Genomic DNA, 25,062 nt, shown 5'->3' on the forward strand with positions numbered 1-25,062 from the left:
TCTTTGCTGTGCTGCTCCCCCAGCACACCACAGCATAGAAAAGTACTCCAGCAACCACTGACTGGTAAAACATCCTCAGGAGCTTCCTGCAGATGTTAAAAGACCTCAGCCTCCTGAGGAAGTACAGTCGGCTTTGGGTTTTTTTATACAGGTGCTCTGTGTTGCATGACCAGTCCAGTTTATTGTCCACCCACAGCCCGAGGTACTTGTACTTGTTGACCACCTCCACCTCCTCCCCCTCTATCTGAACCGGCAGTGGACCTTCTCTGGACCTCCCGAAGTCCACAACCAGTTCCTTAGTCTTTGAGGTGTTGAGTTGCAGGTGGTTTGTGTGACTCCATGCGACAAAGTTCCTCACCAGACTTCTGTACTCCTCTTCCTGATCATCCCAGATACACCCCATGATGGCCGTGTCGTCTGCAAACTTCTGAATATGGCATAATTCAGAGTTGTAGCAGAAGTCAGAGGTGTACAGGGTGAAGAGAAGAGGGGACAGCACAGTTCCCTGTGGTGCTCCTGTGCTGCTGACCACAGTGTCCGACGTGATGTCCTTCAGCCTGACGTACTGTGGTCTGTCGGTGAGGTAGTCGGAGTCGGAGGAAGTGGAGCTTATTCAAAGTAAAAATTATTTGTAATTAACACCCTAATTTGCTTTCTTTTTTTAATTGGGTCCTCGAGCTCCTTTGTGTTTTATTTGTATTCTCAATTTATTGTTATTTTGTTAGGAAGAGCGCATTGGGAGGGTAATAAGAGGACACATTGCACGCAGTGTCAGTGCCGTCTGTCTCTCGCTGGTCTTTCGACATTCACTCCGGCCGTCCACACGTTGTGTTAGTGTGGCAGCTCCACATTAAGCAGCTCAGCTCTGTGTCGAGGCTTCCCGCTTTTTCTTCAGCTCCAGTTCTCCGACATAATAGAGAGACATGAAGTGTAAAGAAGGGATGGAGCGTTAGGCTTGGGAAAAGGTCATCTTTGTGCACGTGTGGTTGATGCGCTCATTCAAAAACGTGTTGTTTCCAAAAGCAGAGTGTGTAAGTATCAATTGTAGCTCTGTTCTGTCTTCCACTGCCTCCGTCACTGGCTCGAATTCCTGTGATTTATCTTCTCATTACGAATGAGTTGCAGGCTGATTACGGCGTAGTTAATAGCTCAGTAATAGCCTTGTATAGACAAAGTGATTCATGAGTGTTGGTGTTCAGAACAGAACTCGCTGCATGGGTTCATTTTCAACATTGATTAGCTATTACCTGTATCCATAAGTTTATTTAGCCGAGTATATTTTTGTGTACAAAGGGAGGTGAGGTGTTAATGCCCTCATAATCTAACACACTATGTGTGTGATTTTTAAATGTGTTCTTTGATTACATGTACTGTAGGTATTGTGAATGTGCATATTAGCACTAATTTCTCTGACTATGTATATTTGCAGTATTTATAACATGTAATTCCTACTGCTTTGCCTTGCCAAGTACATTTTGGAGGGAGCAGTTTCACACAAGGTGCCCATTGCAGGAAGTCTATGGGGAAGCAGATGTGTCAGTATTTGTCAATGACAGGTTATGTTTCCATTTTAAAGCTCTACAAAGACTTCAGTGTGAGATTGGAGGAGTAGTGCTAGCATATCTGACAGTTTTAAAACCTTTATGTTTTGCGTAAGGTTTTTATTTTTGCTTTCTGTGTCTGTGTCTGTGACTCTCCACCATAGGCATCATTACCACAGCTTCAAATCACACTCAGAGCATTTTAGAATCAGTCTGTTATTTGCACTGGGTATTTTATTCTGAAAAATTCCCAGATTCCACATGCTATTCCTGTATCTGACTTCCTGCCCTTCTCACTTGGTCTGTGCTGCTTGACATGATTTCTATAAAACTAGAACTGGCTCAGTTTTAAGCATGTGTTGATATTGTCACACTCAAAGAGTGACAACCATGGATAACGTGGTGAATGACTTCAAGGACTTAGACCCAGGGGATTTGTTCATATCTTCTGTCTAATTAGCTTTAAGCTACTGTTAAGTTTTGGCGTTACCAGATTTATAACAATTCAATCTTATAGAGACATGCCTTTGGCTCATTTTTTGGCAAATGCTATTTAGATGCTATTTAGATAGATGAAAATCACACTTTAAAAAAAAAATACTTTTGAGTATAATAAATTCTGAGAATGAAGTCAACTCTTCCTGTCTATCTCAATGGTAAGTTAGGTGTAATCTTGAAAAATTTACGCTTTATTTAACATTAACACAGACCGCCCCCCCCCAATTTGTGTCTCTAATGTGCCTTCATACCGGACCCAACAGTGCACTGAGAAAATGATTTTCTGCCACCACCAGCTGCCATAAAAATCTTTCATGCAGATTATTTATTTAAACCTCACAGGTTAAATTTAAGCAATACAAGATAAACATCATACATGATAACATATTTTCATCTTTTTCTGACTTCACTTAAAAACACGTCACAGTAGCAACTGTTGTTCTAAAACGATTTTCTGCGATTGTTTAAAGTTTGATCTTTTTCTTCTGGCAGTGAATTATAGATGTTTATTAAAATTAACACCCTGACAGAAGTGAGGCATGAAATCAGAAGTTCAAAGCACGTAAACAGATTAGAGACAGATAGAAGAGGAACAGGACGCATTCTTGGCTCTGCGTGTCCGGTCCATTTCCTGTACCAAAGGACGACTCACTGTTTGTTCTCAGTGATGTTACTGTAAATGAATGATGTAGTTAACAGATGAGCTGTTCACACAGTCACAGCCAGACAGATTTAGTTAATGCCAGTAAAGTAGATGCAGTGGAAGTTTTGTGCAGAAGCAGCCTGGGACCGGATGGCTTGATTTGATGGATGTGGTGTTAGTGATGCTGTAATGATGAGCGAAAATGTCCTGTTTAACAAAATAACTAATAAATGTTCTTTTTGCTCTTATTACGTTTATATTTGCTGCACTCGGCCAAAATACACCAGTCATTGTATTTGCTTAAAACTCAAATTTGTCAGCAGGGAGTAAATTGATTTGCATAGATTAGATTCTCTGTCACCCATAAAATCCCCAGGCGCCTGCAGCACGGCAGATCTCATTTAGCTTCGCTCCACTTAATTCTCTTTTCTCAGTCACATCCCATTGAGACCGAATGCCTCCATCATCATCTGGAAACATGAATTTCTGAGGCTTTCTGGTGACTATAAGCAAAGCTGATCAGTAAACGAACTTCTGAGCTGTTAATGTGCAAAGATAGGATCCCAAATGAAGGCTGGCTTGGATCTCTTGACTGACTAAGTCACACATTACAACAAACTGTTGCTAGGCATTTGCTAAAACACAGCTTGAAACTATCAAATGCATAATTTTATAATTAACTTTGTTTTTTTGTTTTTTTTTGGCTGATTAACTACTACAATGGTAGGAAATTCTCCTATGTAAATTTAATGCACTATAAATAATAATCCATTCAAATTTAGGACAGAAAAATTGGAACAATTAAAAAAAAAAAGAGGCTGGGGTTTGATTTTTAGTGGAATTTTTACGGTTCAGAAGTATGTTTTATACTCATTGGTACCTTTACACCTTTTTAGGGCCGTATGATAGCTAAATGTCATGCTGAGCTTTTAAAAAATTATTTCACATGAAATGTGCAGGAGCTCCTATTGGTGCTCATTTAATTCTAATGAAAATGTGATTATTACAGCGACTTGCCCATCCATCACTGTGTTTGTCATTTCATATTGAGAAAACAATCATTAGATAGTTTCCTTCCCAAGCAATCAAACTTTAATCTATTTTGCATTAGCACAACGTGTTTAGCTAAAGAGAATATTGAAACCTGCAGTTATTATCAGACATTATGTTCAGGTTATGTTCAATCAAGATTCTTCATGAAATCAAGAACTGCATATAGCAACAAAAATAATGTTGGTTAATTTTACGTGTGTAAGGCTGCAAATGTGGCATTTTAGGATTGTGACAACAACTTTAGGCAAATCGTGTTGCTTTCTGACATCCTGCAGATGCAGTCCTGCACCCTGGAGCCATGGTATAAAACAGAGCAGGCATCAAAATAAAGGTTGTTTGAGGTTGCTTGTCCAAATGCACAAAGCTCTGACATGTTTATGTCAAATGTTGGGAAGGGGTATTACTGCTGATGTTTCCATGACAAACCCATGAAACATACACTCAGCTGAAATTTTACATACAATAATATTTAAGTTTCTAAACACCAAAGCATATCAGAGACACAAACATATGCACCTATGAACTTAGTAATATTATCATAAGATAAGACCGTTAATGCAAAAAACAATGTGAAAAAAATTATGTAGCAGGCTAGTCCACTTTGAAATTTCACTGCAGCAGTCAAAATGGTTCCCAGTTTCTATGGCTCCCACATACTTGTATGTATGCCTGACAATATTGGAGCCTGCTGCTAACAAGACGATGGATGGTGTTTTACTGGATTTAGGTCAGATGCACGTGTGGTCCAGTCAATTGTATTAATTCCTTCATCCTCCAGGAACTGCCTACATGCTCATGCCACATGAGGCTGGGCATTGTCGTGCACCTGGAGGAACCCAGGAACTACTCCAAGGATTTCATCCTGATACCTAATGCTTAACCTGTAGAGGACTGCGCATTCCTCCATGGATATGCCTCCCCAGACCATCACTGACCCACCACCAAACTGGTCATGCTGAACAATGTTACAGGCAGCATAACATTCTCCACAGCTTCTCCAGACTCTTTCACATCTGTCCTGTGTGCTCAGGGTGAACCTCCTATTATCTGTGAAAAGCACAGGGTGCCAGGAGTGGATCTGCTAATTCTGGTATTCTATGGCAAATGCCAGTCGGGCTCCAGAGAGCGCAGGGTGTACTAGAGGATGTCTGGCCTTCAGGCCACCCTCATGAACTCACATGAAGACATTCACACCAGTGGCCTACTGGAGGTAATTTTGTGGGGCTCTGGCACCATATTGTGCACTTCTACCCTGCATGGGATGGGTTTACATTAGGGATCAGCTCTGAGCCCCTTCTTGTTATCGATGGTGATGGATAGGTCAGGCAGGAGTCTCCCTGGACACTGATGACACTGTGATCTGTAGTGAAAGAAGACTGAGAGCCTGGAGATGACGAGGTATGCACTGGAGAGAAGAGGACTGAAAGTGAGAAGCAAACATATACTCAGAGAGGAAGAAAGGTGCAAAGGTAGAAGTAGCAGAAGTAGTGAAGGTGAATGAATTTAAATACCTAGGGTCAGCCTTCCAAAGCAACAGATGGTGGTGAAGCAGAGAGTGCAAGCAGGTTGGAGTGGGTGGAGAGGAATGTCAGGAGTGATTTGTGACAGAAGGATAGTAGCAAGAGGGAAAGAGAAGGTTCACAAGATGGTAGTGAGACCTGCTATGATGTATGATTTAGAGACAGGAGGCAGAGCTGGAGGTGGCAGAGTTTTAGATGAAACATTCTGGATAGACAAGTTTAGAAATGAGTACATCAGAGGGACAAGTTAGAGTTAGACAGGCAAGACTTAGATGGTTTGGACATGTGCAGAGGAGGGAAAGCGGATATATCGGACAAAGGGTGTTGAGTATGAAGCTGTCAGACAGGAGGAAAAGAAGAAGATGGATATAGTGAAGGAGGACGTGAAGGAGGCTGGTAATACAGTAGAGGATGCTAGAGATAGAGTGAGATGGAGGCAGATGATCCTCCGTGGTGACCCCTAATGATCAGACCCAAATGAAGAAGATGTTTATCGCCATATTTTTCTGTTAATATCTGCAGCCTGCAGCTGTTCTGCTAAAATATTGCTGGGGTTTAACTGTTCTTTTGACTAATGTTGTCAGGCTTTGTTTGTGGTTAAATTGTTGCTCACTCTGCCAGCTGCATGACTAAAGGACCACATTATTAAAAATTCACTATTTGTCTTTGAGGTGAACCTGACAGATATGAGTAAAAAATATATTTGTTTTATGATATGATGCAGTTTTTTTTTCCTGCAGTGCTGTCATCTAGTGTATGTTTGCAAGGAATGAGAGCCAGGGAATCTGTTTCTGACAGATTCTGACAGTGATCCAAATTCAGCAAGTGGTGGCTGCACATTAGGGAGTTTTTCTTCCAAGAACGACAGATCTCCCCACTGATTAGAGTCCTGTGAATGACAGCGTGGCTGTTAGCATGTCGACAGGCTCAGAGTTTCTTTTCACCAGCAACACAAAAATCTGTGACAACAAGGACATAAAAAATAAAGGGCAGTGGGTTCACACTGAGGTGGTTAAAATGGCAAGAGGTGTTCAAAACAAACCAACATTCACATTATGGGTATTTCAGCTAATGCTTTTGGCTGTAATGCGAGGAGGTATTGTGGAATTTAAGCATCCTGGTCAGTGATATTTTGCTGAGGCAGATGATAATTACTGAAATGATGAAACTGCCTCTGGGGCAGGGGAAGGGAGGGAAAAAAACAAATTAGGCAGAGAAAGAAATTAAACAGAAAAATGGGTCTGCATATATACAAATCAATAGGACAATCAGAAAAAAAAACAGTAGCAGTGATTCATAATCTGTTTATAATATATTAATTGAATTAGCATTATTTCAAAGAATAGGGCAAATATTAATGGTAATAAACTCTGTCGTGTAAATTATAGTTTATCACACATACAGGGTCAGTGATAATGAAAACAATGCCACTTAAAAAATGCATTGGGTTTACTGCTGAATCAAGACAATAACAGAGTAAAACACATTTTTTCATCAGTAGAAGTTTCTCTACCTTAGCTCTGGCCTTGTGGGCTATGGGTCGCTTGTTAGCTTGATCACGTGTACTTCGGTACATCCCACAGGTGCTCAATTTGATTTATATCAGCTGAATTTAAAGGCAGGGTGTTAGCTCTGTTGGATTTATTGAGCCTATCACAGAAATTTTTATGCTTTTGGGAATTATTGTCTTCCTGGGAGGAGGATGCTGCTTTCACAAAGTCCCTTAACTGTCACATTCACAGCACATTCTCAATCCAAGTAAGGCAGCTTTGTCTAAGCTGCCCACGTGCCGTAGTGTGTCAGGATTGTTGTTGTGTAGGGTATATTTTATCTTCTCCCTCAGCCTGACCAAGCAACTTTTAGTCCTGAAGTTTAACCAGCAGCTGAAAGCAAAACTACACTGTGAGTGAAAACAAAACAAATCATCAAGTGCGAAAAAAAAGTGTAAAACAAAGTGTAAAAAACAGAGGTCCAAATGGGACGCAAACCATGATCTACTGTGACCAGCCTGTGCCAACGGCGCCGGTTAAAATTCCTTACGGGGACTTTGTAGGTCTCTGAACTGAAATTTTTATTTGTTGGCAGCCAATGTTTCCATGGTAGGTGTAACAGTAAGAAACAGGCAGAATCTGATAAAATGGCACGGATGAGGATGCGTTCGGTTTCCCAGCATTGGACTATAATCGTTCACTTTTTTGCTCTCAGTGGTGTTAATGTTGTTGCTGATGATTGTATGTTTATATGTGATAGATACTATGAGACCTTGAGGGAAAAACTCAGTCTTTAAGAAAAGTTTTGTGTTAGTCTAGAGTTGCAGTTGGAAAAGAAATGAAACAATATTTACAGATAATTTCTTGCAGACCTGCTTCTTCCTGCAATAAACAAATTCTTTCTAATATTTCAGGCAATATATTTACTGTCTGGCTTATATTAATCTTTCTGGTTATTAATGTTTCTTTATTTCTTCGAGTCTGCTGTTCTCTTCTCTGTGTTGCTCTTTATTAGCTTCTTGGTAAGCACTTTGGAAAAACCCCATGAAGATGAAACAGAAGAGTCAGACAGAAAATGTTATTTCATATGGAAGTCCAATTTCAATACCCTTCAGGCTTCAATCCAAGTGATGTACTTTGAGTTGGGAAATATATAGAATAATTGTCGATGCATTGAATGCTTGCTCTTTCATGTGCGTGCAGCTTTCCAGAAAGAAATCGGCTCGAGTTGACAGCGACACAGGCATAAATCCCATAAATCATAGACATAAATCAGAGTACATCTTGCTGTCCTTGTGGGAAATATCCTCTCTAACAACAGCTACTTTACTGGAAAATACTGACTTTATTCAGTGGAAAGATTACATGAACAATGTACTCCTGTTACACTTGTACTGCGCGTTGCCCATTTGAAGACACATTTCCCCTAAAAGCATCATATGAGTGCGATCATAAAATTACATGTAGACGTTTAGAAAGAGGAAACTTATAAAGACAGTTTCACTAAATGCTTGTTTGCATATTTACAATGTGGCTAAAGCACATTATGAGTTCCAGCTCATTCAAGTCACATGTCAAAGCAAAGAGGAAAAAGTAAATAAAATATGATTAAAAACATAAATAGATCGATATACAGTAGCATTTGAATTGTCTACCTATCTTTGTGTTAGCATGCTGTCTTTGCAAATGCTCCAAAATGTTGATGTTCTGCTAACAGTAGTGAATAGTTGTTGAAGGTCTGGGTGCAGTTTCCTTTGTCTTTGTAGAATGCCAGATTTAAAAACAGCACAACATACTCACACCTGCGTCTTTTTTACCCTCCTTCTCCTTCTTCTTCTGGTACACATCTGTCTCCTGTTTGGAGCTGATATGTGATGATGGGTTATCAGATCTGAGGTGCTTTTATTGGAACACCTGGACTCTGTATTGACTTTTGCAAGCACACCCTGATCCATTTAAGCAGGCATAAAAGTAAAGAGGGTCTAAAGCCATGTTCCATTCCCGTGCTAATACTACGTGATCCGGGACTTATTAAATTAACATGTGACACTGGAATCCAGCAGCATACTGAGAAAATAGGTCTTCAAGATGTGTTTAACAAGCTTTTGTTTGTTTTCAATGATCTTTCAAACTCCTTTGTATTTTTGCAGCTGTGAGCATCTCCTTCGTCTCCCATTTGTTGTACTGAGAGACAAACACACCCAACAAAAACACAACTGGTATACATTTTACCAGTGTTTCTATTTTACAAAGCTTTCACCTGAATATGGAAATCTCCTAAGCTTTAATGTCATGGAGAATTTCGGCTGAAGGTTTATTTGTCTCATGCGTACCTTTACTGTTTGCTCTCATTGCATTGTTTTTAAGTAGATACAGCTTGTAACTATCTGCTGAACTTTGTGCGGCATTGAACAGTCTAAGTGGCCGATATTTCTCTTAGGACTTTGTAGAGATTAATAATAGGCTAATCTTCCTCTGTAACTGCTGAATGTGTAAAAAATCTGCTCACACATATGGACATATCAACATGATATAAAATGCTTTGCTTTTGCAGCTTACAATCTGTCAATTCATGTCTGAAGGTACGCTGAGGGCTTTTCTGTTTACACACAGCATCAAAGCATTACAGTATTGAAGGTCTTTAAATATGCTGAATGTTTTCCTGCTTATAAAACTATTCTTTTTAAAACTTCAACTATTTGTATCATCATTTATTTGCTGGCAATCTTCTGCCTCTTTGCCTTTGTTGCTACAATTCCTGCTGTAAAACATAGGGCACTAATAAAAAGCAGATCTAGTTTCCAGATTTGAGAAGCTAAGCCAAATGCAAAAATGGCTTACAACTGAATTCATAAAATGCTCAATGGAGGAGTGAGATCTCTAGCTGCCAAAAGAAGTCTGTTTTGACAATAGTCTGACTGAAACTTGTCCATATTCTTTCTTCATCTCAGTAAATCTTTCTTGACAAACTCATATTCTCAGTTGCTAGTTTCAAGTCCTACTGAGTAAAATGCAATGGTTTTTTTTGAAGTTATACTTTGTATAAAAATACACACAAAGTTTGATATGTGGTAGAGCAGCTGAAATTGCTAATCTACTGGGATCTTTGTTTGAGGTCATTGTGTGGTCATGCCCTACCGATCTTCTGGCAGAATAACACACCCTCTCACAAAGCTCAAACTGTTTCAAACTGGCATCTTGAACATGAAAATTAGTTCACTGCACTCAAATGATCTTAGCAGAGCACCTTTGGGATGTGGTGAAACAAGCGATTTGCTTCATGAATGTGCAACTGACAAATCTGCACCGAGTATTGCTGTTATGTCAGTATTGACCAAAATCCAATGCCTTGTTGAATCAAAATAAAAGGTGGTCCAAACAGTACAAGCATTGTGTAGAGGACCAAAACCTTTAAACCCAGATAAAAGGATGAAAACATTAATAATATGGTGCTACTAATGGTTAAAACGCCACGTAACAGCTTTCATTTGGTTATCAAATATTGGGGAAGTGATCTATTCTCTACACCCTCTACATTGCACTAGCACTGCTTTTCTGGATGACACCCGTACCCCTTCCTACCATAACACATCCCCTAAATGGAGTCTTTATAAGTCCACTTAGCGAATTGACTTGGGTCTGGTCCAAACTATATTCAGTCTAACGAGGTCAAATACAACCTGAGCATGTCTTTGTGTCAAAATGTGTAATAATCTCAGGCGATCAAAGCTGACTCTCTATCACTGGAGAATCATTTATGATTTTTTTTTCTGACAGACAGTGAACTTAGAAAGCAGGATATCAAAGATATACTGCTATGCTTAACCACAGCTGCACATCAACTGGTGGTGACTCATATTGCCAGCAGTGTTGGCGTGATCTCTCTATTTGGGTCCGCGAAGGTCAGCCTCTTCTTGAATTGGTTCCCTTTTGGGTCAGGTCTCTGAAAATCTATCTGAAAACCAGCTTACATTTGTTATGACATTGCTGTGTGTGTGTGTGTGTGTGTGTGTGTGTTTGTGTGTGTGTGTGTGAAGAGAGGCGATTGGTCTGTACCGATGTTTAAGTGGGTAGTATGTGTCAAAGAAAAATTTAAATCAATGTCAGGACCCATTAGTTCCCTTAAGAACATTGTATTGCATATCGAGGCTTTGCAGTGCTGCTTTCTATGATCTTTAATCGTCAGGTGAGGTTCTGGTTAGGCGGCCATGAAGCACTGACAGAGAAAATAGGATAGGAGAGACACATAGCTGAGCCAAAGGGACTCCCAAACCCCAAACACTGTGCAAACCACTGCAACAGCCTTTCTTTGCCTTTCTTCCTTTAACTCCATTTTCTGTCTGCTTCTGTCACTTCAAGCACCGATACCACGTGTGCAAAAACACACAAGTCTCAGTTTTGATTTCACTTTAAGTTATCTTGGCGTGAGACTGGGGAACAACCTGTGTTTAAGATTTGACAACTCAGGCTTCATTACTGGGGTTAATCAACTCTCAGATGTAGGAGGAAAAGAAGAGTGGAGGAGGAGGGGAGGTTAAAGGGGGAGCGCCTTCTCCTTTTGCTCTGGAGTTTATGTTTACTCAGGTGGGACTTTAACCTTTGGCTCAAAAACGCATCTCACGCCTCCACCCGAGCCATGCACAACTACTAAAATGAACACACATTTACTGTAGAGCTTTGTAATCCTGTTGTTATTTTTAAAATCCACACTTGTGTGTTTGGTTTGTTCCTGATAAGAGATGTTAAGTCATAAAGCTGTGTCTTCCTCTCCTCTCCCCCAACTGGTCGCGGCAGATGGCTGCCCCTCCCTGAGCCTGGTTCTGATGGAGGTTTCTTCCTTTTAAAGGGAATTTTTTCTTCTCACTGTCACCAAGTGCTTGCTTACAGGAATTTTTTCAGTGTTATCATAGTCTTTACCTTAAAATATAAAACACATTGAGGCGACTGCGTACACTATGCTGTGTAAATTGTGTAGTTTTGTCCTTCTTTCCCACTATTACCTACTCAGCTCAGCTCAGCTTGATTCTACTTGGTTTTGCTTGTTTTCCATTACAATTGAGTTCCACCTCAATGTATGTGGGGTCGTTATAGCAACTCAGCCGAAAGTCCCATGACGTTTTTTTTTTTTTTTTTAATGCAACACAAACACAACACGACAATGGAGGTCGCCGAGGCGATGGTATACCTTCTCTTTGGTCTATGGCTGATTGTCAGACTCGGGGACCACTGTTTTGGATTTTGTGTAGCTGTTTCACATGTTGCCAGGTTTCAAAAATGGCAGCTTTGCTTTTTGTGAAGGAGTCGCTCTTATGACTCATTAAATGCCAATCAGTGGGATGCAGTCTGTTGACGTCACATTTTCAGATTGACTCCGGTTGCTTGGAACCCCAGCTGAGCTAGTGCTAAAAAATTACCTGGTACCAGGTACTACCACCTAAACCCAAAAAACTGAGTCAAGCTGAGCCAAGTCAAGTCAGGCGGATCTGAGTAGGTAATGGTGGAAAAGAGGCTTTAGTTTTCCAGTGTTGCACTCTGTAGAGAGTCCAAACACACTGGAATCATGGTGCATCTATCCAGCGACAACAACCCACAACCAATGTCATCAAATTATCCAGCTCAGATAGTTTTGATGAAAACATTTGCCACTTGTTGACTATGGTTGTTACTGACTCTTGAATCGATGCCAATCTTTCCATCTTTGTATAGCACACATCCAAAGAGTTGCATGTATGGCTCGTCCCACCATGGTTTATTTCTGTATGCTTTTCAAGTCTCGCTGTTTAATGTGCGTTGCAACAGCTAAGATTGTAGGTAATTGTTTGAGCATCTGACCGGCCTGCATGTTACTTGGGTAACATAAGGGATAACCCACTAAACTTTTACTTTTGCATGTTCTTGAATTGTTGCTAATAATATATATAGTTTGAGGGTCAGGGTCACACAAATTTTAGGAGCTTCCTTGGCAAAAACAGCAACACCAAAGACCAGGAAAAATGTGGCAAAACCAAGGGAAGACAGGAGTGTTGGTAAAATTCTTCTTATGTTCTTAGATTTAAAATTAGGCAAATGCAACTTCAGATGAACAGCAACATATGCCATATTACACTGTATCTAATACGGTATGTATATTTAAGGAAAAAACAAGCCAAAATGCAGAAAAAGTGTATGAAAAACTAAGTACGCCCTATGATTCAATAAGCATTCAGTTCTAAACTTGCAACTTTAGAGAAAAAAAATGTCCATGTTATTTGAATCTGATGACTGCTTGATGGAGATATATAACTTTTTTCAGTTACGTATGATGTATAGAAGAAGCATTTTTTAGACTTGAGCTCATTCTATGGTCATGATTTACATTATAGCCTGAGGACAGCAGCTATAGTTTATTGTGCTAGTTGACTGCCTTTATTTATTCATGAGTCTAATAAGAAGGAAACCTGCATGTGTGTATGTGTGCGTGCATGTTTGCGCATACATGCAGTGTTAATTTAGAACCACGGCAGCCTCGTTTGATGGCAAGTGGCTCTGACAGCCGCGATGAGTTCATGAGTACCCCCTTCTGTCCCCATGTGCATAGTGGGAAATGCTTGCTCTCCTGACTGTCATAGCTGTCCACTCGCATCGTATAACGTCACGGCGATATGGTCGACCACACACACTAACGCGCACGCGTACACAAACATGTTTGTTCACAAACAGGATGTGACACTCTGTAGGCCGATTCATGATTGGTGGCTCGTTTCTTATTAGATGGGATGTTAGAAACGAGGTCTAATTGGCAAGAAATAAGCCTGTGGCTAATGATGAGGTTCATTTTCTACATCATATGTTGGGTCATGTGCCATTACGTCCATGTACTCTTGTAATGAAATAGACCAGATATATCAGAGATACTTTTTATAGAGTGTCTTGCCATAATGTCACTGATAAAGCAGAGCAATGGTGAGCGAGGTTTGTAGTTTCATGAAAATTGTGGTTTGATTTAGACAAGTCTATCTTAAAAGCCACATCTTGTAAGTATTGCTTTGGTATTATTTGTGCTACTTTCACTTAATCTATTAGAAATTATAAACTGCCACTATTGTTTACTACCTTATTCACACAGGGTCACCAAAGCAGGTAGCTCCTCATGTTTCATTTGGTTCCTCATGCTACCCGTAAGGGCTTTTGAATTCAATCTAATTTTATATTCGCATTATGAAAATAAAACAAGCCAGTCAAAATAATTGCTGTGCTGCATTCCTTTAGCAACGGCGCTCTTCTTTTATCTGTTGTTATAAAGCCCCAGCAGACTGAGACCAGCTTATTTGAGCTTAAGCCAAGATGATCGAAAGAGAGATTTTGGTCAACAACAAATGTAAAACTGATTCACCTGGTTGGGTTCCAGCAAGGAAGAACAGATTTGATCTTCATCAGTTTTTAAAAATAACTATCTTTTTAAACAACTGCTGTCCTATTACTGAGAAAAATAACAGCATATTCACCAGATAATCAAAAGTGGGAGGCAGTTGGGGTGAAAGGAGAAACACCTGTAAAAAACATTTAATTAGAATGGGGAAGATGGATTTCCACATTACTAGACCGTATCATTAATTGCCAATGTCTGATGGTAAATCCAACAGATGCTGACAGAAGTCTGCATAGAAAAAAAAGGGAAAATAGACGTTGACTTATCAGAGTAAGCAAACAGCAGAGTGATGCTTACTGCACTTTAGTGATTAGACCAGTGACTCCTACACTTAATGAAGACGTCCTGATAATAAATGCTGACACGAGAAATTAAATTTGGGATTAATGGCCTTGAATGGTCTTTCTCCAGAGTATTTCAGTGAACTACTATTGCCTTAAACCCTTCTGGTCCTCTACATGACACAAGCGACCTGTGGATCTACTGTCCTCTGTCCCATCCTGTGGATCAACCACAGGCTTACCATTTTAATCTGTCTTAACCCTCTCAGGCTCAAATTAAACTTTTAGTTGCTAATGCACAACCAAGTCCTGCAGTGGTACTTCTGAGTAAAAAAACCTCATAAAATATGTACGTGGGGTAATCAGGTTGTTAGTTTTTAACTGTTGCAAATCGGCAACGCCTGCCTCGAGAGGGTTAATGTTTTTACTCTGCTTTTGTTCACTTATATCAAGTGCAGTAATCAGTATAGTTTTATCCCAAGCAATGAGAAAAGAATGGCTTTTTACAAGCCTGAAGCAAGTCTCAGTTCTTCAGAGCCAATTAGCAATGCCTGCAGGCAGTTATTTTGAAGTTCCTGACTGAGTGAAATTGGAGAGCGCATCAGTTTCAATGGTCACAAGGACATAAAACCTGCCTTTGTAGTATTTCTAATAAAAACTGCTTGAAAATTGCCCCAAAATAAGTTTTAAAAATCTTTTTTCCTTTCTTGTGCCAGTGCAAAGTTGTGGCTCAGTTCAGAGTGCCATTTTGATCAACATCTATGGCTCCTCCCACCAGAGCTCTGAAAACATGCTGCCCTCATTCACCTCACAGATGTAGTAAGCCACAAAAAAAGTACACCAATCTACATCTTTACTGCAATATTGAGTGGAGCGGGAGATGCCTGCCACAGGAGCTAAAACTATTGTGAATCTCTTTAGTACTGAAAGCTTTGAAGGCCATGCGCAGAGGCCATATGAACTGCCCACAGTGGTAGCACTGCGGTAAAGATTAATGCGTTAACCCAGGAGAATACAGCCACACGCTAACGAGCAGGCATTGCATGGAAAAGATTCACTGTTTGCTTCTTGTGAGGCAGAGAAGCAAACAGAGACAGGCTGTGAGGCAGACAGTCAGTGACCAGCTGGTATTGCTCGCACAGACAGGCAGCAGTTATTCAGTCAGGTTGTCAGCACCATGTTCTCTTGTCTGTCCTCAGAGAGCTCCGTCTCTTCTTACCGGCATGTGTGAAAAACTCAATCACAGCCCCCGGCGCCCAGCTGGGCAGGGTCGCAGTAATTAAACTACATCAGTCAGCCTCACAGGAATCTGCTTTTCTCCATTTTTCCCCCCACTTCTTTTTCTCAGCTGCATCGTTCTGAGTCCTCCTCTGTGTTTTTTGTATCTTTCCTTAAAGGAATAGCTACACATTTGGAAACGTAAATTTGCTTCTGTTATTAAAACGGTAATGATTGCACTTCAGAGGTGTTTTAGAGCTGCTAACGGGGGTAATGTGCATACACGAGAATGTAAAAAGCTCCTTTGATGCTGGGTCAAACCAACACCTTCTTGAGGACTGTAATTCTACTACTTTGATCTCCACCAAATTTCAAAGACAAATGCCAAGTCGTGCTTATTGTTCTTTAGTTCCTTAGACAACCCAAATGACTGATTTATTAAGGGATCAAAAAACAGTTTGGCATCTATGCTACAAGCTCATCACTACAAATGCAACACACATACAATTGAGCAGTGAGGAGTTGATACTATATGTTGATCACTGCATGAAAAAATCAACCATGCCTTCCACTTGACGCCCTGAGAATCAGTTGATTTTTATTATCCAGCATTTTTGAGCCTCCATAACTTCATAATTACAAAAGATATCCACATGAAATATCCAGCCAGCATACATTTTCTTTCACTCATTCATACCAGGGTTGCAGAGAGACATGCTGATGCAATCATATCAGTCCAAGTGTGACAATCTAAATCTAAAAAATCTTGGTTTTGGCTTTAGTTGTTTTTTAAACTTTGAGCATCAATATAATGTGACATATCATATTCTCAATAGCGAAGTTGTAACAGTTTAATGTCTGTGACTTAGAGAAGAAGACATAAACATTGGTAAAATGCACATTTTATCTTCTTGTTGTTTTGGTTCTTCCATATAGGGTTTGCCACAGAGGACTATCTGCTCCAATGTCACCCTATCCCTAGTGTCTTCCTCTGTCACACCAACCATCTCCCACTTCACTACATCCACGAATGTTCTCTGTGTTTCCCTTCCAGACTTCATATTGAACATTCTTTGTAGCCTTGGGGAAAAAAATCTTTCCACTTTGAAAACACAAACAGAGTTTATTACAGAGAGCACAAATATTCAACTCAGCCCTCGATTACAATTTTGCCTGTTTTCAATAGATCCACGAAGGCTATAGTACATAAAAAGCACTAACATGCGCATATGACACAGTGCTGGTGACGGTGTCTGCTTCAAGTACCTCAGAGGCTTCATTCTTTAATCAGAAGATGCTGAAAGTAGCTGCGGTGAAACCACAGCAGTGAACAAAAAAAAAGGGCTTAAAACCTCAATAGAGTTGCATATATAGATGCCAACTGTGTCACTCTGAGGAGCATTTTTCACATTACATAAGTTCTAGATCTTATATTTGGGTAAGATCTTATAATTAACATTTAATGTAGTGTTAGGAAATTTTTCTTTTTTCTTTGCTAGTAACGTCATCCATGTTCATCATTAGCCACTTCACTTTTCCATTCTTGGTTATGAAAGTCTGGCCATCGCCCTGTGTGGAGGGAAGTTTAAGTCACTTCTGAAAGCATGTCAATTAATCAGGATGGGAACTTGATTGTCAATAACACAGTTTCCTTTCTTTTCTTTTGTTTTCTTTTCTTTTTTCTTTTTTTGCATTTAGAAAAAAAATAATGGACAGCTAAATGAAGCAAAGTTTCATTCTGCGGATTTTGATGGGCAGCATGAATCACTCTTATCTATTTTTTCCGCCATTGTTTCTTCAGTGTTGAAGTAGTTCCTGTGCTATTCATAATCCAGTCATAAAGGCTGAATCACATCTGTATATTTGATGAACTAAACAGGAAGTGAACCTTTATTGTGTTCATCTGAATGTATGCAGTTATGTAGAAATCTTCTTGTGTTCTGTGCTTTTTCATGCTCATGTCCTTTTTTTTCCTTTATCAGTCTGCTCCTGCATGAACATACTTTTGTACGTCTGTCTAACAATAGGGAGGAAAGTGGCATATCGCTGTGTAAGCGACTGACAGACGATAGCATCACCTTCTGCATATCCTGTGCTGGTGTCTGGCGCCGGCATGGATATATTGTGGAAATGATAAAGTGATATTAAAACTCTTCTTTGTCAACCTGCTCCCTGCCCGACCGTCTGTCTACACAATCATCAGATAGATCCTTCACAAGAAATGTGCACCCACATACACACACCTGTTTGCAACAGACCAAAGTGAAGTATTGACTGTGATTAAAAAAGAAAATAGCACAGAGGGTGATTCATGTTTTCATAGGCCCTTTTATTCTGTTGCTCTCATAGACAGTAGGAAAGAGGAAGCTTCCAGGTCTGAAAAGTGTGCAACGTGCATGCTTTGTAATTCCCAGGAGGGGGCAACTCAATTAGAAAACTGCTACTGAGCCTGCACTTAGATCCAGCTCTAACTCATTACATCCAGAATCAAAACATCACGACAGTGACAGGAGAAACGGTTAGCTCGAGGGTAACGCTAACCAGCTGGTGATAACACACAGGCTACACCCATCTTCTATACAGTCTATGATTTCTCCAGGTCACAGTGACATATGCTGAATAAACAATTCTTGCATGTACAGATTGTGCTCAGTAGCACTTCCAGCCTTAAATTATTGCTGAAAATCAGCAAAAATCAACTCTTGTACTTTATAAAAAGGTATAACTCCTTCCCATGCAGTCAGGGAGAAGCATCATTCTCTTACTTTAGTGGAGATGTGGACTAGTGACATGTTCTAGGTGTACCCCACTTCTCTCCTTCTGCAAACCTAAATTGGATAGGTGACTAAGAATATGAATGGATAAATGAGCATACATTTGTCCATACGCAGCTCTGTCAGTGGCTGTGGAAGTTCAGATTTATGACTGTTAATACCAAAGAAAGCGAACATTAGTGTCTGGGAATCCTTGCCTTGATATTTTCTCTGCAGTTGGGTGAATGACAAACATTTCCCTTGGAGGTTCTGGGTGTTATGAAGGAGCATTTCAGGTTTCAGAGCTTGTAGTTACCACGCAGAAATGGTAGTGCTAGGTGTAGTAGGAGTCACGGACAGGCCTGTTGTGGAGTATTTTAAACTACAAACAAATATCAAGAAACTTTTGGTTTATCATTAAACACACAGGAAATTAAAATGTATTAATACATAACTTAGGGTCGACTCTGCTTTTAGATGTGTTACCAGCTGCTGTAAATCGCTCCTTGGTTGTTTCTTCATTTAAATGTTATCCTTGTTTCCCGGCTCAGACGTGGGATTTTAATCCTCTTTTGTCACAGTTAAAAACCTGATCTTATCTAGGTCTAAACACTGTTCCACCTGGGCTTCCTCTTTGATGTGTGACAGTCATTAGTGCAATGGGAGTTGACTAAAGATGATTCTGACTTCACTAAAGTGCTGAAAACTGAAGAACTAGAACGAGTTGCAAGAGAAATCTGAGCTGTCAGAGTCAGGATTATGTTACAGCATGTGCACTGTATGTTTCTGTTTTTGGACTACCCCATTATATATTGTTACAGCCATTGGACCACACATAACATCTAATAACTGATCTGATACCAAATCATAATATTAGCAAATCTTACACATATATATACACATATATATGGCTTTTTAGGCCTTTACTTATTTGGGTGGCCGTAAGGGCTTACACAATGCATTTCATCTTCTTCCACTAGATAAGGAAGAAATATTTCAGATTTTGAAGCTTTTTAAGATGGCAAGCACAGTGGATACCGAGGGCCACAGAAGAAACTAGTTACACCATCCAAATCTGGGCAAAATAAGGTTGTATTTTTCAACCTTATGAATGCATGCGGTGTTGTGTGGCTGTTCCTGTTGTGTTGTGTTTAGAAGCTTTTGCTACACTATTCCTACACAGTCCTCACCACTGTGTTATCTTTAACTCATCCCTCAACTGTGATCTCTTACTTTGTGCTTCCTTTTTTGTCACTTAAAAAAAAGAAACTGAAAGATGAAATTATAGTATGATAAATAAAATGTACCGCATATGAAAAAGTAAATGATAATATTTGTGAATATGTCCCAGGCATAGAATTTGAACAAAGCCTGTTCGTAAAATGTGCAATTACTACTATGCCCTTCCTTATTTTCTGTCATATATATGGCTACATTGGTGGGCGCTCATATTAAACAAGGACAAAAGTATTTCCTGTAAGCCAAAAACTCTTTAAACCAGGCGTCTCAAACCTAAATGAGCTATGGACCACTGCTGGCACTGTCATCACATTAGAAGGCCACTTTAGTGTTCAGGTAGTATGAAAAAAACAAACAAGAAAACAACCACAAATATTTCCAAAAAGTAGAGTTGTGTTTGTTTTTTAAAATTTCAGATCTTATATAACAAGACAAAACTGCAAACTATCTGAAGCCTTTCGGTGAACTACCAAATAAACAAATTGGGACTCTCTTTCTGGCCAGACATGCTATAATTTTATTCCTTTTTAACAAAATAAAAATGCAGACATAAGTGTACACATTCGTTTTTGACTGCTAGTGAAAATTGTTTTCCTTACAAATAAGTCTCTCACTGAAGAAACACAGCCAATCCCTCAACGTGTTTGTGCTTCCTGCTCATATTGCTCGTAATGTTTTGCTTTTTAAAGAACTTATTTTAACATTGCACGCAACAACAAACAAATCCTCCCTAACAAAAAAAGTAACTTCATGGGCCACTTCTTCACATCAAGTAGGGGTGACGTGGGCCACAATAGGCCCCCAGGCTACAAGTTTGAGACCCCTGCTTTAAACACTCAGTGTTTTGTCTACTTTTGGCTCAGTATGGCCTCAATAACAGCAGAGCTTCATAATATTATAATCTCAGGCACACAAGAGAAGCCCCAACCACCTGTTGTTCAAACCTTTTGGTTGCAAAGGGTAACCAATTAGGTGAAAGTTGGCCTGAATTGGCTGAATCTGCACTAAAACCCAGTATAAGGCAAACTCGAATTATTTTGAGCTGTGAATCATGCAAAGCTACACAGATAGAGTCCGATAATGAGAAATAGTTGTAATTTATCATAAAATGGCCCTTTTAAATGAAATAATATATTCTATACTACAGCGCTAGGACGGTCACCTTTATCCCAGCAGACTGATTTTGACCCATAACGCGAATATCATAAAGCATAGATTTGCCTTATTTGTTATCATGCCAACTGGTAACCAGGGAGTGATAAATGACCTTTCTTCTTGTCTGCTACTCTCTCTCTCTCACTTTCTGTGTGTGTGTGTGTGTGTGTGTGTGTGTGTGTGTGTGTGTGTGTGTGTGTGTGTGTGTGTATGTGTGTGTGCATGTGTGTGAGTATGTTGCACACTTACATGAAGAAGATTTCCTCAGTCGTGAGTATATTCTGCCTTCAACATAAAAGCTATTGCACTCTTGAGGTTTTTGGGGCTGCTCTGTGGCTCCCAACAGTACTTAACTGAGAGACTTAAAAAACACACCCATTTGGGATGTTAAAAATATTAATTATACTCAAATGTGGTTAAAAATAACTCTTTCTTATGAACAAAGCAAACGTGTGGGTTTCATTTCAAAGTTAAATGGGGCACATTGTAGTGTATCTGTCACAGAGGAAGATTTTTTGTATGGTTAGTGTTGAAAAAAAAAGTCCCACATTGAACAACTGAATGGAAACATGTCAGATATCGAGATAATTGCCTTTCACTCAGTAGTTACTTTCATTTATACTTGAAGTTTGCACTGCTAGACTAATACCAACCTGCCAGTCTCCCCAAAATATTATATTGAACACATATACACAAAGAGAAAAAAAGATGGCAACATATTCATAGGTGGATGGTAACATGCAACTGTCTACTTCATCTTGGTGCCTGTCCTGCACTCAGTGATAAATAAAGTCTAGCAAGGTATTTTTATGGGGTGGTTGTATTTCATAATGTAGAGCAGGTCATATACTAATTGAAAATTTGGTGGTGCGATCCCTGGTGCAATCTGTGTGCCATCGAATTCTTGGGCAAGATACTGAACGCCAAGTTGCTCTTTGGTACGTTGGTACAAAAGCGTGTATGTGTGTGAGTGAGGCACGTTGTATAAAATGCTACTATTATGAGAACCAGTCCAAAGTGGGAAATGCAAAGGAATATCTTTGTTCACATTCACATATATGTTTTTACAGTAATTCTTATTTTCATCTTCCTCTCTCTCTCGCACTCACTCGTGCTCTCTCTTTAGCCTACAGCATGTGTTTCTTATGTGTGTGTTTCACTGGAGCACTTAGGTCTTTCGTTCTGTGTACAGCTTGTAATGAGGGCTGGCAGCTGTGGTTCACTAGCAAGGATGCACACACATACACACACACACTTGAAAAAATTCACTAAGCTTTTCTAGAGTATATTCCTTGTAGATAAAAGCATACATTTATGTATTTCTGACTTTTAATGGGCTTATTTCTTGTCTTTGTTTGCATCTGCATACAGAATCTTGGCCACGGTGGGTTCAGACTTTGACCTGAGAACGCTACGAGCGGTGAGAGTGCTGAGACCCCTGAAGCTGGTGTCAGGAATCCCCAGTAAGTTTATATAGGTAGCGTTTTAGAGCAGTAAAGCTGAACTTTCAAAATTAAAGTCTATTTTGTGAAAACAGTCAAAATGTGATGCCAACCGTGGCAGTTTGTCTTGATACAACAACTGTAATCTCAACATTTAAACTTTTTTCCCAAAATAGATATTTCACTTTGACCTAGAAATTTGGATTTTAATCTCAAAATTATCAATAATATATATATTTTTCTTAATGTGGGCCTAATACTCTGCTGTAGCCATTACATTTAGAAGTAGAGAGTGATAGATGAAGTTAACGATAAATACAACTTGAAAAAACATAATGGTTAGCCCAAGATGAATAGTTAAAATTGGTCACTTATTATAATAAGTGACCAATGTGACACGATGGCGCCACAGTAGGCAGCCTGTTTCCTCAGCTCCCAGCTTTTTTCTTTCCTTTCTTTTTTTTCTTGTGTTTTAACCTTTTTTACCCGACACTCTTGGTCATCTTTTATTTGTTGTGCAACGGGACATGGACCCACAAATTTTCATGAGAGTAGTAGCATGTCTTCTACTCTTTTTGGGACTTTTTACCACCATTTCTGGAGAATCTGTAAGCCACCCCATTGTTTACAGTAGGGAACAGCTACTAGCACTGGGCAACAGGAAAGTACTCCCGGAGGAGCGACCCAAGATTCCGAAGGAATTACGGCGTCGGAGGAGGGCAGGGCTGGAGTGAAGTACTGGGAAATAAGGAGACGGTACAAACCAAGCATTCCATCCATTCTCATGGGTAATGTAAGATCTTTACCCAACAAGATGGAAGAGCTAATTGCGCTAACCAGACTGCAGTGGGAGTACAAGCAGAGCAGCCTCCTCCTGTTCACTGAGACATGGCTCACAGACCACACACCGGACTCTGTCATAACTCTGGATGGCTTTCAACTGGTTAGAGCGGACCGGAATGCAATGGAGAGTGGTAAGAGGAGAGGTGGGGCACTAGCAATGTACATCAACGAGAGATGGTGTAACCCAGGACACATCACTGTGAAGGAACAGCGCTGTACCAAAGACATTGAACTATTGGTGGTTAGCGTCCGGCCATACCACCTGGCCAGGGAATTTTCACACGTTATTGTGCTGACAGTTTACATCCCACCCTCGGCCGACGCTACAGCAGCCTGTGAGTACATTCACTCCACCGTCTCTCAGCTACAGATGGCACATCTGCAGTCCCTCATTATTATCTCTGGGGACTTCAATCATGCCTCAATATCTGTCACATTGACTGCCATACAAGGGACAGCAAAACCCTGGATCTATTGTTTGCCAAAACAAAGCAGGCTTACAGCGCATCACCCCTCCCCCCGCTTGGCCACTCAGACCACAACCTGGTCATTCGCTACCCCACTTACACTCCTATGGTGAAAAGGAAACCCCCCACAAAGAAGGTGATAAGGGTGTGGTCTGAGGAATGCACTGAGGCCCTAAGAGACTGTTTTGAATGCACAGACTGGCAGGAACTCTGCAAGCCTCACGATGAGGACATCGACGCCCTCACCCACTGCATCACGGACTACATTAATTTCTGTGTTGAGAACACTGTGCCTACCAAGAAGGTACAGTGTTTGCCATTGTCACCTGAGCTCTCCTCTCACCACAACCCTGCTTCACCCCTGTCCACACATCTACCCACAACAGAGCCAGCCCCACCCCCCACTCCAGCCCAGCCTCACATCTACTTCACAGCTGATTAGGTGAGAAGTCAGCTCAAGAGGATGAAGGCAAGGAAGGCAGCAGGTCCGGATGGAATCTGCTCCAGACTACTCAGGGACTGTGCAGACCAGCTCTGTCAGGTGGCCCTGTACATCTTCAACCTGAGCCTGGAGAGGGTTCCTGAACTGTGGAAGACTTCCTGTGTGGTTCTGGTGCCAAAAATCGCACACCCCAAGAAGCCCAACCACTTCAGGCCTGTTGCGTTGACTTCTCATCTGATGAAGACAATGGAAAGGCTCATCCTGCACCACCTTCGGCCACTGGTGGACTCAGCGATGGACCCCTGCAGATCGCCTACTGTTCTGGAATTGGGGTGGAAGACGCTGTCATCTACCTGTTACACCGATCCCTCACCTAGAGCAGGTGGGGAGCACTGTGAGGATCATGTTTTTTGACTTCTCCAGTGCTTTCAACACCATCCAACCTGCACTACTGAGAGGGAAGCGGAGGGAGCCGGAGTAGGAAAACAGCTGACTACATGGACAATCGACTACCTTACCGACAGACCACAGTATGTGAGGCTCCATGACTGTGTGTCCGAGGTGGTAATCTGCAGCACGGGGGCACCACAGGGCACGATTCTCTCACCTTTCCTGTTCAGCCTTTACACTTCAGACTTCTGTTATAATTCGGACGATTGCCATCTACAGAAGTTCTCAGATGATACAGCCATCATTGGATGGGTATCATAGCTTAACATAACAATAGTTATGTTAAGCTATATAGTTTATGTCTTGCATAGTTCCACAACCATATCCATAATCACATACTCTGTATGCTACCGTTGTATATAGTGTATTATCTTACTTTTTTTCATTGGTTGTACTTATTTGTATTTTTGTATTTCCTTCTGATATCTGTACCTGAGCTGAGGTAACGCAAAAATTTCCCCCCTCGTGGGATCAATAAAGTCTTATCTTATCTTATCTTAAATAAACACATGTTAAATTAAGTAGTAGCTAAATGTAGTGAACGAATGGGTAACATAAAGCAAGATAGCAGTTAATTAAAAGCAATGTGATAAATGTAATGCAACCAGTAAATGCAAAT

General features: G+C 40.4%; 1 protein-coding gene across 7 annotated transcripts in view; it reads left to right on the forward strand.

The window, feature by feature from the left end:
- Positions 1–25,062, forward strand: part of cacna1bb (calcium channel, voltage-dependent, N type, alpha 1B subunit, b) — a 220,527-nt gene that overhangs the window by 53,064 nt on the left and 142,401 nt on the right. For all 7 annotated transcript variants that reach the window (XM_084934715.1, XM_084934713.1, XM_084934717.1 and 4 more), the window contains exon 6: positions 22,171–22,262. In XM_084934715.1, the coding sequence (XP_084790841.1) occupies positions 22,171–22,262 (92 nt within the window). The remainder of the gene's footprint in view (positions 1–22,170; positions 22,263–25,062) is intronic.

This window comes from Perissodus microlepis, chromosome 7, assembly GCF_051167445.1.
Source record: "Perissodus microlepis isolate ML-2025 ecotype Zambia chromosome 7, ASM5116744v1, whole genome shotgun sequence".
Taxonomy (NCBI): Eukaryota; Metazoa; Chordata; class Actinopteri; order Cichliformes; family Cichlidae; genus Perissodus; species Perissodus microlepis.